The sequence below is a fragment of the Xenopus laevis genome, chromosome 3S (assembly GCF_017654675.1).
Source record: "Xenopus laevis strain J_2021 chromosome 3S, Xenopus_laevis_v10.1, whole genome shotgun sequence".
Classification (NCBI taxonomy): domain Eukaryota; kingdom Metazoa; phylum Chordata; class Amphibia; order Anura; family Pipidae; genus Xenopus; species Xenopus laevis.
In genome coordinates, this window is record NC_054376.1 from 26,592,678 (window position 1) to 26,606,295 (window position 13,618).

Genomic DNA, 13,618 nt, shown 5'->3' on the forward strand with positions numbered 1-13,618 from the left:
GAATCTGAATCCTAATTTGCATATGTAAATTAGGGTATGCAAATTAGGGGTGAGAAGGGGAAAACATTTCCTAGTTTTGTGAAAAAAAGTCACGTGATTTCCTTCCCGCCCCTAATGTGCATATGGAAATTAGGATTTGGATTCGGTTCAGCCAGGCAGAAGGATTTGGCCGAATCCGAATCCTGCTGAAAAAGGCCGAAACCTGGCCGAATCCAGAACCGAATCCTGGATTAGGTGCATCCCTTGTATATGGTATTGCTATTCACAATTAAATTGCATTAGCTTATTCATTCCTCCCACAGAGTGCCCACCTATTGGATTGGAATCCCACCGCATTGAAGATGATCAGATCCTGGCTTCCTCCATGTTGCGCCATGGTCTCCATGCTCAGAGAGGAAGACTGAATATGCAGGTGAGTGTGTAAGCCTGGGTGTAAAGACATCACTGGGTATCTGTATGTCAACCAGTTGACCAAAGGTTAATTAGAAGCTAAAAACAGCTTCACCTCTATCTCATGTCCCCCTCTTTTTGTTCCCTGTACCATCTCCAGGCAGGAGTTAATGAGGACGATTTCTTTGATGGTGCCTGGTGTGCAGAAGATGACAATCAGGTGCAGTGGTTGGAAGTGGACACACGGAGAACCACTTTGTTCACTGGAGTAATAACACAAGGACGGGATTCCCTTATCCAGTACGTACCCCTTTCCCATCCACTTTATGCGTTTTGTCTTACCTAATATAGAGGTCAAATCAGAATTATCTCTATTATATCTTTACTTCAAACAGTGATGATTTTGTCACGTCATTCCATGTGGGGTTTAGCAATGACAGCCAGAAGTGGTCCTTGTACAGCAATGGATATGAGGAGATGGTAAGTGTGTGTGTAGGCCTCATGCTCAGCCTTCCAGAATCTTTTCTAATTCAATGTGTGTGTCTGCACTGGTGGAACTATAGAAAGTCCACTGAGATGCATCTAACTTAATAAATGGAAACTAAGAAGCATTTCAGTTATGGTAGTTAAGGTAGGCCTGGAAATTAGGAGTTTGTTTACTGTAAAAGAGATCTGGCATCAATTGTAGTTAAAAGAAATTTGGTTTTACCTTGAGCTACAGAAGAAGAGTATTAAATTAAATTAAATTAAATTGTTGAATGTACTTTTTTTTTTAATTCAAATCTGCTTTTATTGTTAAATATATGCGAAAATAAACAGAAAAAAGAAAAAAAAGGTAAGTACAAGGTATTTGTTGCAAGAACATACAGTAAAAGTTACATGCAGAATGTCACAAAGCACTGTCAAAACATGTTCCCAACTGCCTATGCAAGTTCCCTCACTACGTGCTTAGGGGGATGTGGACATGAGTGTGGGTGGACATGGAGATCTGATGGATAGTCCAGGGTTTTGAATGTACTTTTTTAGTGAGCTTTAATGGCAGATGCATTAAATTGTTTGAAGAAAGGACTGGACGTCCTTTTAGCAGAACAGAAAATAAATATCCACGACTCAGATCCTTGCCATTTGTCATAAATACATTTCTGCACAGTTAATGTAAATGGGGGCTGCATCAGAGGGTTTTTTTTAACTAGCATTATAGGCAGGGCGTTATAGGGACAGTAACGCCGAAAAATTAAAGTGTTTAAAAGTAATGAAAATATCATGTACTGTTGCCCTGCACTGGTAAAACTGCTGTGTTTGCTTCAGAAACACAACAATAGTTCATATAAACAAGCTGCTGTGTAGCAATGGTGGAAATTGAAAAAAGGCTATATGGCACAGGTTAAATAGTGGATAACAGATAACACCATTATGTTCTACAGAGCTTATCTGCGGTGTAAACTGAGCTTTTCTCCTTTGAATGGCTGCCCCCATTGCTACACAGCAGCTTATTTATATTTATGTAATTTTTTGATATTACTTTTCCTTTAACCTAACTGGGTGCTGCTAATTTTTACTGATGGTGATTGGGAGTTATGGTGTATTTTTGGTTAATGTTTTGCCTTCCACTCTGCCCGCAGTTGTTCTTCGGTAATGTGGATAAGGACACGCCAGTGCAAACAGATTTTCCTGAACCCGTGGCGGCGCGATTCGTCAGAATATACCCACTCACTTGGAATGGCAGTCTGTGTATGCGTATGGAAGTACTTGGTTGTCCTCTCTCTAGTAAGGATACTTTCTATGCAAAATGTACTCACTCTATAATACTGTATGTATCCACAGTCAGAAACCCAGCTCTTTCTCTCAAACACACTTTCCTGTGTACAGCACGAAATGCACCAACCTTCTATTTCACCCAGTCTCCATATAAGAATTCCATTTAGACTGCACACCCTTCTCTCCTGACAAGTGGATCACTGCATTTGCATCATATCTAGTGACCCATGGCAATAAATTGTACAGGTATGAGACCTGTTATCCAGAATGCTTGGGATCTGGGGTTTTCCAGGTAACAGATCTTTCCATAATTTGGATCTTCATTCCTTAAGTCTACTAGAAAATCATGTAAACATTAAATAAACACAATAGGCTGATTTTGCTTCCAATATGTATTAATAATATCTTAGTTTGGATCAAGTACAAGATACTGTTTTATTATTACAGAGAAAAAATTTGGATTATTTGGATAAAATGGAGTCTATTGGAGTCAGACTTTCTGTAATTCGGAGTTTTCTGGATAACGCTTTTCCAGATAATGGATCCCATACCTGTATTTCCTACACGCTCACTCAATGAACAGAAATACCAAATACTATTCTCTACATGATCTCCATCTCTAATATTAGCCTTTATTTTAGACACAGGTGCAGAACTGTAATTTTAACCTGTATTTCTTTGTCCCCAGATGTGGTCCATTTTTACAGTCAGAATGAGGTAATAACCTCGCCAGATAATCTGGATTTCCAACATCACAATTATAAAGACCTGAGACAGGTGAGCTGGCCTGCCCTTGGAGCTTGCTGAATGATATTCCTTTTATAAAATAACAATAAAACAGTTCAATAATTGCTTGTTTTCTGCAGGTCATGAAAGTTGTAAATGATGAATGTCCAACCATTACTCGGATATACAACATCGGGAAGACACCCAAGGGACTGAAGATCTATGCCATGGAGATTTCTGACAACCCAGGAGACCATGAGACAGGTCTGTAGAAGGCTTTGGGAGTTGTGTGACAGATCACATGAAAGAACTCAGGGGGTATATAACAGCGAAGATGATCAAATGTTAAGATCACCCGTAGCTTTTAGAACGTGTCTACCCAACTGAAGTTTTTCTTTTAAGCAGCCTTGGAGGAAGACATGCTGGCCATTAATGGGCAGATGCAGTCAGTGCTCTGTGAACGGCCTTATCATCTTAATGATCATTTGAACAAACAATTCACTGATCTATAGTAAACAATATGTGAGGAGACTAAACCCTAAAAATTAATATGGCTAAAAATGCCATATTTTATATACTAAACAGTATATAAAGTTTAGAACAGCTTCTCAATAGCAGCAATGATCCAGGACTTCAAACTTGTCACAGGGGGTCACCATCTTGGAAAGTGTCTGCGACACTCACATGCTCAGTGGGCTCTGAGCAGCTGTTGAGAAGCTAAGCTTAGGAGTCGTCACTAATTATCCAGCAGAAAATTTATGAAATTCTGATGCTAATTGCATTGGTTTCTGTGCTGCTATGTAGTAATTATCTGTATTAATTACTAATCAGCCCTGTATAGTGACAGTTCTATTCAGTAAGTGACAGCAGCACAGAGCATGTGCAGTGAATCAGCAGAAAAGAAGATGGGGAGCTACTGGGGCATCTTTGGAGACACAGATCTTTACTGATAAAGGGGCTGTGGTTGCCTTGGGCTGGTACAAAAGCCCAAAACTTAATGTACAACACTTCTAGCCGACTTCTTTAGTTAAACTGTAGTTCTCCTTTAACCGATGACTGCCTTTCCCTTTGTTTACTTCCGCAAAAGGCATGCACAGTGAATGATTGTGTAACGATGATTATCTGACTATTACCTCCACTGATCAGTTTTGCACAGAATATTTTTAAACCTGTCAGAATGACTGTTGGATCGATTTTGTTGAAACTATATAATCAAAAAGTAGACGATTTTATCGGATTGTGCTAAAACTGTTCGTTTCACACAACAAATTCTGCCCTGTATAGTCATCTTTAGACAGCACCAAACTCTGTTCTCCCATCTCTAATCTCTGGTAATTCCAACCATTTAACTCTATTGTTACATCCAATTTATTACAATAATGTTTTTTTTCTCTTTTTCCCCTTCTATTTGTTAGTTTATCCTTTAATTCACCATTTTGTACAAAGTATTCCCATATAGCTAATGTTCAGAATAAGATTTTATTTTGAGGTAGGAGTTCAGGGCTCTGTACCAGTGGGATAACGACACACCTCCCCCCTGCACCCTCCCTCCACCAGCCTCCCCACTCGTTTACCTGTGATTGTGGCTATAGAGGGGGCCTGGACTGTGGGGTCCTCTATAGTTACACCACTGCTCTCTATTCAATCTACCAAGCCATCTGAAGTCAAAGAACAAAATTCTGGAGTCAGAATTAGACAATGAAACATGCTATTTTTCCAAAGGATGACTCCTCAGAGAATAAAGGGCACTTAGATGTTTACGAGAATGTAAATAACAGTCATCAAAACCAAAGGAAACAATGTAGATAAAAGTCTTCTTTTAGTTTGGCCTCAGTCATTTTGATTCCTCCCCCCCCCACCAAAAGAACATGCAATTCTCTGAAAAGGCCTTGGAAGGTTTGTGCTGTAGATAGCATGCTTCCTACTGGCCAACATGGATACTGGAAATGCCTCCGCGTGGCTGCAATAATTAATGATAATTTACCACTTTTCCTGTTCAGGCTACAAATGTCATAGAAATGTTTCTGCTAATAGAAATACATGGAAACCCCCAACAACTTCATTGTAGTCATCCCCAGACACAATTGTGCATTACTTTTGAGTGAAGCAAAGTCTTTCAGGATAAGGAGGTGACATCTGTATTAGCTTGGTTTGTTGTTACATCACAATGCATTTACTGTACATATTGAATCCAATGTAATTTTCTATTAACAATACCCCAATCCTGAAAAACATTCTCGTGTGTCCCTAATTGTCCCTGATCCTTTTTTTTTTTCTACTCCTTTTGTTTCCAGGAGAGCCGGAGTTCCGCTACACGGCAGGCCTTCACGGCAATGAGGTTCTAGGCAGAGAGTTGCTGCTTTTCCTCATGCAGTTCATATGCAAAGAATTTCGAGATGGGAACCCTCGCATCACAAGTCTGGTCCGGGATACTAGAATACATCTCGTCCCCTCACTAAATCCAGATGGTTATGAAATTGCAAGCCAGATGGTAGGGAAAATATTATTAGAAAACTGGTTTACTTTAACTCTGAAAAAGTCCATTGCTCTTCTTTAGTTTCTAAAAGCATGTAGCGAGACATGATGTCTGGTGATTTTAATAGAGTGAGCTCTAATATATCTTCTAGGCAAAAGAAGTCCCCCCATAAGATATATATATATATATATATATCTGACACTTCTGCATGAAGAGAGAATGAAGGTAAACATATGCTGAGAGAGGAATAGTGAAGATAAACTTGATTATTTCAGAAAAGATACAGAATTTTTAATTGATTGTATCTAGAAAATTTCAGTTTTCAGTTAGACGAAAGTTTTATTAAATTTTCGTTTTCACGATAGTTCCCCTTTAAAGATAAATATTTTGAAAGTGGAAACCTTTGGCTTGAACCTGTTGTTTCAGGGCTCAGAATTAGGAAACTGGGCATTGGGTCACTGGACAGAAGAAGGCTATGATATTTTCACCAATTTCCCAGACCTGAACACAGTGCTTTGGGCAGCAGAAGAAAGGAAGTGGGTCCCACACCGTGTGCCCAACCATCATCTACCTATTCCAGACAGTTTCATGGCAGAAGATGCTACGGTAAGTCAGTTTTGAAAGGGGAAGCCACTAAAGCCACTAGCATTTGGTTGTGGAGGCAAAAGATTACTTTATTGTAATTACCGATTTCATCTGACACAACACCAAGCCAGGAGTGGATCAGGGCTGAAAATGGTTCATTCTAGTTAGCATACTCCAAAAAAACATAGATCATCTGCCTTAAAATTGACCCTAGTGTGAATACGTATATTGTTATAGAGAACGTTAGACTGTAAGTTTTGCTAGGTGAAGAACTAATGAGAAAAATGATTACCATGCTCTGTAAAGTGTTGCAAGTGTTATACTGTATATAAAAAAGAAATAACATGGTTTTCCTTTTGCATTCATCCTTAGGTTGCTATGGAGACCAAATCTATCATAGCCTGGATGGAAAAAATCCCATTTGTGCTGGGTGCCAATTTGCAGGGAGGGGAAAAGCTAATATCTTACCCATATGACATGGCGCGACCAGTAAAAGAGGAGGCACCTCCAGAAAGGCCACGTTATCAACGGTACCTACAGGAGTTGGAGGAGGAAGAAGAAGAAGAGTTTGTGGAGGTTGAAGCTGAGGATGACGAAGGGGTGTCCCGGACACCTGATCATGCAATCTTCCGATGGCTTGCCATTTCTTATTCTTCCGCCCACCTTACCATGGGGGATACAGCTCGAGGAAGCTGCCACGCAGAAGACTACACTAAGGGAATGGGCATTATCAATGGGGCAAAATGGAGGCCACAATCTGGCAGTAAGAGATATACCCATTCTAAACTCCTTTAAAACAAAGTGCCAAATTTCACAACTGCAGTAGCCAGAGCCGCCAGACATTTGTAGGCTCATTTACAAAATTGCCCCAAATTTAAAATTTTTCCTTGGTCTTGATTTGGAGAGAAAAATGTGTGTTTTCAGGTCGATTACCATTATTTGAAAAGCTGTCTTGTCCTGAGTAAGACATCCCCATTAGTGTTGCACCAAACCCATCATTGTCAGATTCCGATAAATGGCAAATCTCCCACAAAAGATTTGGTTGAATACCAGAACCAATAGTGAAAAAAAAGTGTAAAAGTACAAAAATGTCATCAATTTGTGAACTAAAAAATTACACCTTTTGATTTCTCCTCATTTCTCAATACATTTTCCTAAAAAATACCAGTTCTGGAAAAAAAACCCCTTAAAAATCATCCGAAAATTCAAATCGTACACATTTTTTTGGATTTTTTGTTTGAAAAACCACAAAATTTTCAGATTTTTGCACAAAACCCAGCGCAGAATGGGAGTTCTCCCATTGACTTATATGCAACCTCGGCAGTCTTAGATGCCGGATTTTCAGATTCTGACTTTTTCCATCCTTGGATGATAATAAATTACAAAAAACCTCAGATTTGTTTTTCACTAAAAATTCAGATTTTCTAGTCAAAAAAAATTTAAATTTTCAAGTTTTTGGCCTGAATCCAAATCCTGGAATCAATGCTTCCCAAAATTCTCATCCCATTTTGAGAAAAAGACTTCATTGTGAAAAAAACATTTCAGCAAATTTTTTTTAACAAAATGCTATTTATATTCCAGTCTCTTATTCAAATAAATTCATGGTTGCTGGGGTAATTTGGACCCTAGCAACCAGGTTGCAATTGCAAAACTGGAGAGCTGCTGAATAAATAGCCACAAATAATAAAAAATGAAAACCAATTGCAAATTGTCTCATACTATCCCTCTCTACATCATACTAAAAGTTAATTTAAAGCTGAACAAACCCTGAAAAATTACTGAAACAATAACTGTAGCATAGAGGGGTCCAGTACATTGTCCCTTCCAATTTCCACTAATCTATTTAACAACTCATATGTTATATTCTCTGCCAAGGACAAAAATGAAGTGAAATTCCGACCCTCTTATGTCTGTAAATTATATTTAAGGTTGGATCTGCTCCAGGCAGTCCCTGCAGGAGTGGAAAATTGGGTCAATCCCTGGAGTCATTCAGAAGAGAATGTAATAATATATATAACATATGTTTCTTGTCATAATATATATATATATATATATATATATATATATATATATATATATATATATATATATATATATATATATATATATATATATATATATACACATATATTTCATTGTGTTTGTTATTAGCACTGATCCTTCGAGATCAGCTAGGTTGAGACTTTCCCATTAGCAGGGTGCATGGAAGTTTTGTTGGTAGATACATTCAATGCCTAATCTCAATGTACAAGATTTCTAGCTACTTCTTTAGTTAGGCTTTGGTTCTCCTTTAAGTTGTGGCTTTTATGTCTAATAGCCTCATAATAAATTATAGCTCTAATGTCACAGTTATTAGGGATGTAGCGAACTGTTCTGCTGCGAACTAGTTCGCGCGAACTTCGACCGTTCGCGTCCGCCGAATGTTCGCGAACGTTTGGGAACGTTCGCATTTTGAGTTTGCGTTCGATCGTTCGACCATTCGAATTCCTTCGACCGCTAAAAATCGAACGATTTCCATTCGTTCGAACAATTGTAAGCATTCGTTCGAACGATTGTAAGCATTCGATCGAATGAAAAGCATTCGATCGAATGGCTTCGATCGTTCGATTCGAATGAAAATCTTTCGATCGAATGATTAAAATCCTTCGATCGTTCGAATCGAACGATTTTAGCGGGTGTTCGAAGTTCGCGAACTGTCCGCGAACGTTCGCATTTTTTGCTGGTGTTCGCGAACGGCGTTCGCGAACACCAAATCGAACGGCAGTTCGCTACATCCCTGACAGTTATCCACATTTAACAAAGGGAGAGTTCAAGTAGTAGTCTTGATCTAGGTTCTAGGATGTACGTAGCTCTTTTCCATGATGTACTAATATGGGATCCGGTGTCTAGAAATCTCTGAATTACAGGAATCCTATCTCCTACAGATTCCACATTAATCAAGTATTTTAATTCTTGCAGAATTATTTAGTTTATCTGTGATAATTAAACAGTAGCTTGTACTTGATCCAGACTAAGATATAATTATTCTTTATTAGAGGCAAAACAATCCTATTGGGTTTAAATATTGTTTAAATGGTCTTTTAGTAGGCTTAGGGTAAGAAGATCTAAATAACAGAAAGACCCCCTTATCTAGAAAACCCCAGGTCCCAAGCATTCAAGATAAAACATTCCAGACCTTTATAGTGTTGAAAAGAACTTTCTAAATACTAAAGCATCAGTATTTGTGGCCTGTAAACAGTATCAGACTGGCCCGGCGGGACACAGGGAAAAAAACACGGTGGGCAGTCCCCTCTCCCGATCAGATTCGGGGGAAAAAAAAGTTTTTTCAGACGCCACGCAGCGCATTCACGGGGCACCTATTGCTTTCACGCAGGCGTGCCGAGCAGTCGCCTTCATCCATGCGCACTCAGCGCGTCATAGTAGGGGGTCAGGGGGGCCCTGGACATTAGTCTCGGTGGTCCCTGGGCCAGTCCGAACCTGCCTGTAAACCCTTGCCAAAGACATGCCGATATATTCATATATCAACCTTAGAGTTTAGTTGGTTGCAGAGAGAATATGTGGAGAGAGGAATAACTCGTATGAAGCTGAAAGAGATTGGTTTAGATTAACATATACTCTGTTTGATTCTCCTTAACTCTCACCTGTACTTTCAGCTATGAATGATTTCAGTTACCTGCACTCCAACTGCCTGGAAATGTCTATATACCTGGGGTGTGACAAGTACCCACATGAGACCGAGCTGGCTGAGGAGTGGGAGAACAACAAGGAGTCTCTTCTTTCCTTCATGGAGCAGGTAATTGACTGCATGGAGTGAAACTTATGGATAATGCTTGATTGCTTTTCATTTTGTCATACAAATGCCCATCATTAGTCCATAACTGACACCATAAAGCAACACTGTACTGCTGCTCTTTTGCCAAGAAATACACTAACAAAAAAGTGACTACAATCGTGGGCAAGTTTCACTTATAACTAAACATGTTATTCTAGAGCCAGTATCCATCTAGAGAAAAACCTCTCTGACTGGTCTGTCTCTGGCCTTTTCAAGTAGAAGCTCAATGGTTGGTTGAGGTGATCCAACAGATTTTCATTTCCCTCCACTCTCCTCCAAAGTCTCCATTTCATTTTTTTCTGTATACCATGACAGTTTGATAATATGCAGCCCCCATGTGGTAAACTGGATAAGTGGCTACATAACAATTAAAGGAGAACTAAACCCCCCCCAATAATAAAACCCGCTACCCTACATAGTCCCCCCTCCCTGCTCCCCCCCCCCGCATAGGAGCAGGCCCGGATTTGTGGCGAGGCCACATAGGCCCGGGCTTAGGGCGGCAAAAAATAGGGGCTGCATGCCGCCCAGCCGCATTATGGGGACGTGTGCGTCCCCATTCAATTACACCAGCTGTGCCGGCGCTTTTTCGCCGGCGCGCTGGAAAGGGGAAGTGTAGACAGGCGTTAGGACCTCGCGGCCTAGGGGCGGCCGGCAAACAAATCCGGCGCTGCATAGGAGATCACCCTTAAAAAGTGCCTCTAATTCATTACTCATGTATAGGTGCAGAGTAAGCGCAGCGGAGCATCATAGACGTCATCTTCCAGGAAGTGAACAACGCATTGGCTCATGTTCAGTTGGAGCAGTCTTCCAGTTCGTAACTACTGCACATGCGCCAAAAGTGCCAGAATTTGCCAAAGGGAAGAAGACTCGAAAAATATTGAATAGCCGGAAGATGATGCCTATGATGCTCTGATACCCTTACTCTGCACCTATATGTGGGTAATAAATTAGGGGCATTTTTAGGGTAATCACCTATGTGGGGGAGGAAGCAAGGAGGGGTTTTTATTATTGGGGGGGTTTAGTTCTCCTTTAGGAGACATATAGGATAAATGAAAAAACCCTAATTTGTATGCAATTATGAGTAATTAATGCTGTTGCTTTTACATGGTGCTAAAAATTTATATTGTCCCCTTTATTAGAGCTCCCTATAGATGTTCACTGGTCCCTGTCTCAAATGAGGGGTGGGTGTGTCCTAACGGTCCCTGGCAGTAGCACAGTAGGAGGGGGGCAACCAATCACAGCCCTGCAATTATACAAGCAAAGAAAGGCTTCAGTTTCCTATCAGGTCCTGCTAGCTGCTGATTGGTTCCTGTCCTACAGTGCCATGAGTGGAGTGCCGCCGGCTCCCCTGCACAGCCAGGGAATTCAGGGAGCAGGAAGTGGAAGAGAAGCAAGGATTATTAGGGTTTTTGCAGAAATATTCAATAAATCAGCCCGAAAAAACAATTCTTCTATATCTAAATGAGTATAATGCACTGGTCATTCTTATTTTTAACACAAAATGTCTCCTTTAATGATATAGCACCATAGATTCCCATAGAGCTTTACACAGAAAGGGGATACAGTCAGATTTAACAGTATTAACTTCATACTGAAGCAGATACACTTGTTCCTTTCACACTGTATTAAAAGACATAGGGGGTCAGCAGTCCTTGCAAGAGGTCTAGTCTGCAGTTGTAATGCACTGATGGATCTATAAGCTTATAAAAGCAGAATAAATACAAAGTGCAAATGAAGAATGTATGACCGTTAATTTAGTTTAATTCACCCATATTCTCACACTTACAGGTACACCGTGGTGTTAAAGGGATTGTGACAGACAGAGAAGGGGAGCCTATAGCAAATGCCACCATCTCCATAGGAGAGATCAACCATGATATAAAAACAGGTAATGGCTGGGGGGTGGGCATGTTTGGGAAAGGAATGCAGTGCAGACATTAGCATTGGTACTGGCACCTGAACTTGTATTTATCACACGACAAATGATCTTTTACATGAATGGGTTCATTTACAATTACTAGAAGCAGCAATGGATGCTAAAGTGGGCGCAGAGTTGTGCCTATCATTTGCCATCTACTAATTGTGCCTACAGACACCTCTAGAATTGCACTGTACTCGGATTTGCAGTTTCTACTTGTTTGATGGGAGCTGTGATGTGAAGGAGCCCTGAACCCCAGCAAATGAAGAGGTGGTAAACAAAAGCAGAATCTGTGTGTTAAGTCTATAGTTCTACAAGATAAATCCCATGCATATGGTTTGAGGTTATCCCTGCTCCACCCAGGTTCAGTGCAATGAAACTTTAAGAAATGGGTGCAAGTGTAGGTAGCACTGGGGGGAAATCTTGCAGTACTTGCTATTACACTGGAATGTTGCATTTTAGATAGGAATGCACCAAATATTCTATTTTGGAAATTGTCCAACACCCCCCTGAATCCATCATCAAAGAATTGGACAAATAACAAACCCTAATTTGCATAATTCCTTGTTTTGAAAAGTTACATGATTTTAAGGATTCTGGGCCGAATCCTGGCCCAGATACCAAACCTAATCCTGGATTGCATCCCTAATTTTACGTAAAACTAACATTGAGAATTGTGCACATTTTTTGCAAAAGATGTTTTTATAAATTCAAAGATTAGTCGCTGGGCGACTAATCTCCCCCTAATCTTCACGTGTGCCACAGCTGTAGAGCGATAACAAGGGAACTGTGCTCATGCAGTCACTGAAGGAGTTTATATATATTTGTGGCAGCTTAATGACTTCTTGTAAACAACCAATTTGCTTATTGATTCTCTTGGCAGCCAGCAACGGTGATTACTGGCGAATCCTGAACCCTGGAGAATACAGAGTCACAGCCCGTGCTGAAGGCTACACCCAGAGCACCAAGACATGCAGTGTCGGCTATGATATCGGGGCAACCCACTGCAACTTTGTCTTGGCACGTTCCAATTGGAAGAGAATCAAAGAGATCATTGCAATGAAAGGAAATGGACGTTTACAGTTGGCACCACCAGGGGGGCGCCGTCTATCACCTGCGGCACGTCAGCGGTTGCAACAACGCCGGCGCCTGTGGCAGAACAGACCAAGAAATCTCACTACTTCTCTGCCTCCTACCACCACCCCTTTTATCCCTTCAACCACCTTACCTCCCACTGAGACCCCAACCACAATGCCCCCAACCACAATGCCCCCAACCACAATGCCCCCAACCACAATGCCCCCACGCAGACTGGAGCCCCCAACCCCTACAGAGCCACTTTGGGATACAGAGACTGAGACTTACACAGAAATCTTTACAGAGGTGGAGACAGAGATTTGGGAGGAGGAGGTCAGCACACCTGCAGCCCCATTTACCACAGCAGAGACTTACACCGTAAACTTTGGGGAATTCTGAGTGTCCAGACCAACATGCTTGGGAGAAATGTAAGGACAAATACAAAAATCATTACCATAATGGGGTCCACTTCACACTTATGCACTGTGCTGTGTAGAGCTAGATTGCAGAGGCACATTAATAACACCCATGTAATGCTCTCCAACTGGAGCTACAACAAACAGTTTAATTTGAAGAATCAACGCTGAATTCTAAATCGCAAAACTCATTAGAAACTGCCATCTGGCTGCCAGCATTATAGCTACAGTAAAATCTGATTCCGAATGAAGCTGTCAGATATAGAACAGGTAATCTTTAACAGCACACTGTCTAAAAGTCGGAATATCCAAATTCTTGCATCTATTTTTATGGGACGCAGGTAAATGTAAAACTATTGTGGATGGCAAAAGAGGTGTCTAGAACATAAAGGTATATAAGGAATTCCTGTGAATTAAAATAAGGGATATTCATTTTCTTA

At 40.6% G+C, this 13,618-nt stretch overlaps 1 protein-coding gene across 5 annotated transcripts in view; it reads left to right on the forward strand.

The window, feature by feature from the left end:
- aebp1.S (AE binding protein 1 S homeolog) overlaps positions 1-13,618 on the forward strand; it is a 51,319-nt gene extending 37,701 nt beyond the window's left edge. For 4 of the 5 annotated variants that reach the window (XM_018255108.2, XM_041588121.1, XM_041588122.1 and 1 more), the window contains exons 11-22: positions 303-412; positions 551-690; positions 786-870; positions 2,013-2,157; positions 2,837-2,925; positions 3,015-3,138; positions 5,169-5,365; positions 5,777-5,956; positions 6,308-6,698; positions 9,589-9,728; positions 11,556-11,655; positions 12,569-13,618. In XM_018255108.2, coding sequence (XP_018110597.1) covers positions 303-412; positions 551-690; positions 786-870; positions 2,013-2,157; positions 2,837-2,925; positions 3,015-3,138; positions 5,169-5,365; positions 5,777-5,956; positions 6,308-6,698; positions 9,589-9,728; positions 11,556-11,655; positions 12,569-13,161 — 2,294 coding nt within the window. In that variant the 3' untranslated portion in view covers positions 13,162-13,618. The remainder of the gene's footprint in view (positions 1-302; positions 413-550; positions 691-785; positions 871-2,012; positions 2,158-2,836; positions 2,926-3,014; positions 3,139-5,168; positions 5,366-5,776; positions 5,957-6,307; positions 6,699-9,588; positions 9,729-11,555; positions 11,656-12,568) is intronic. The other variant, XM_041588123.1, reaches the window with a different exon arrangement.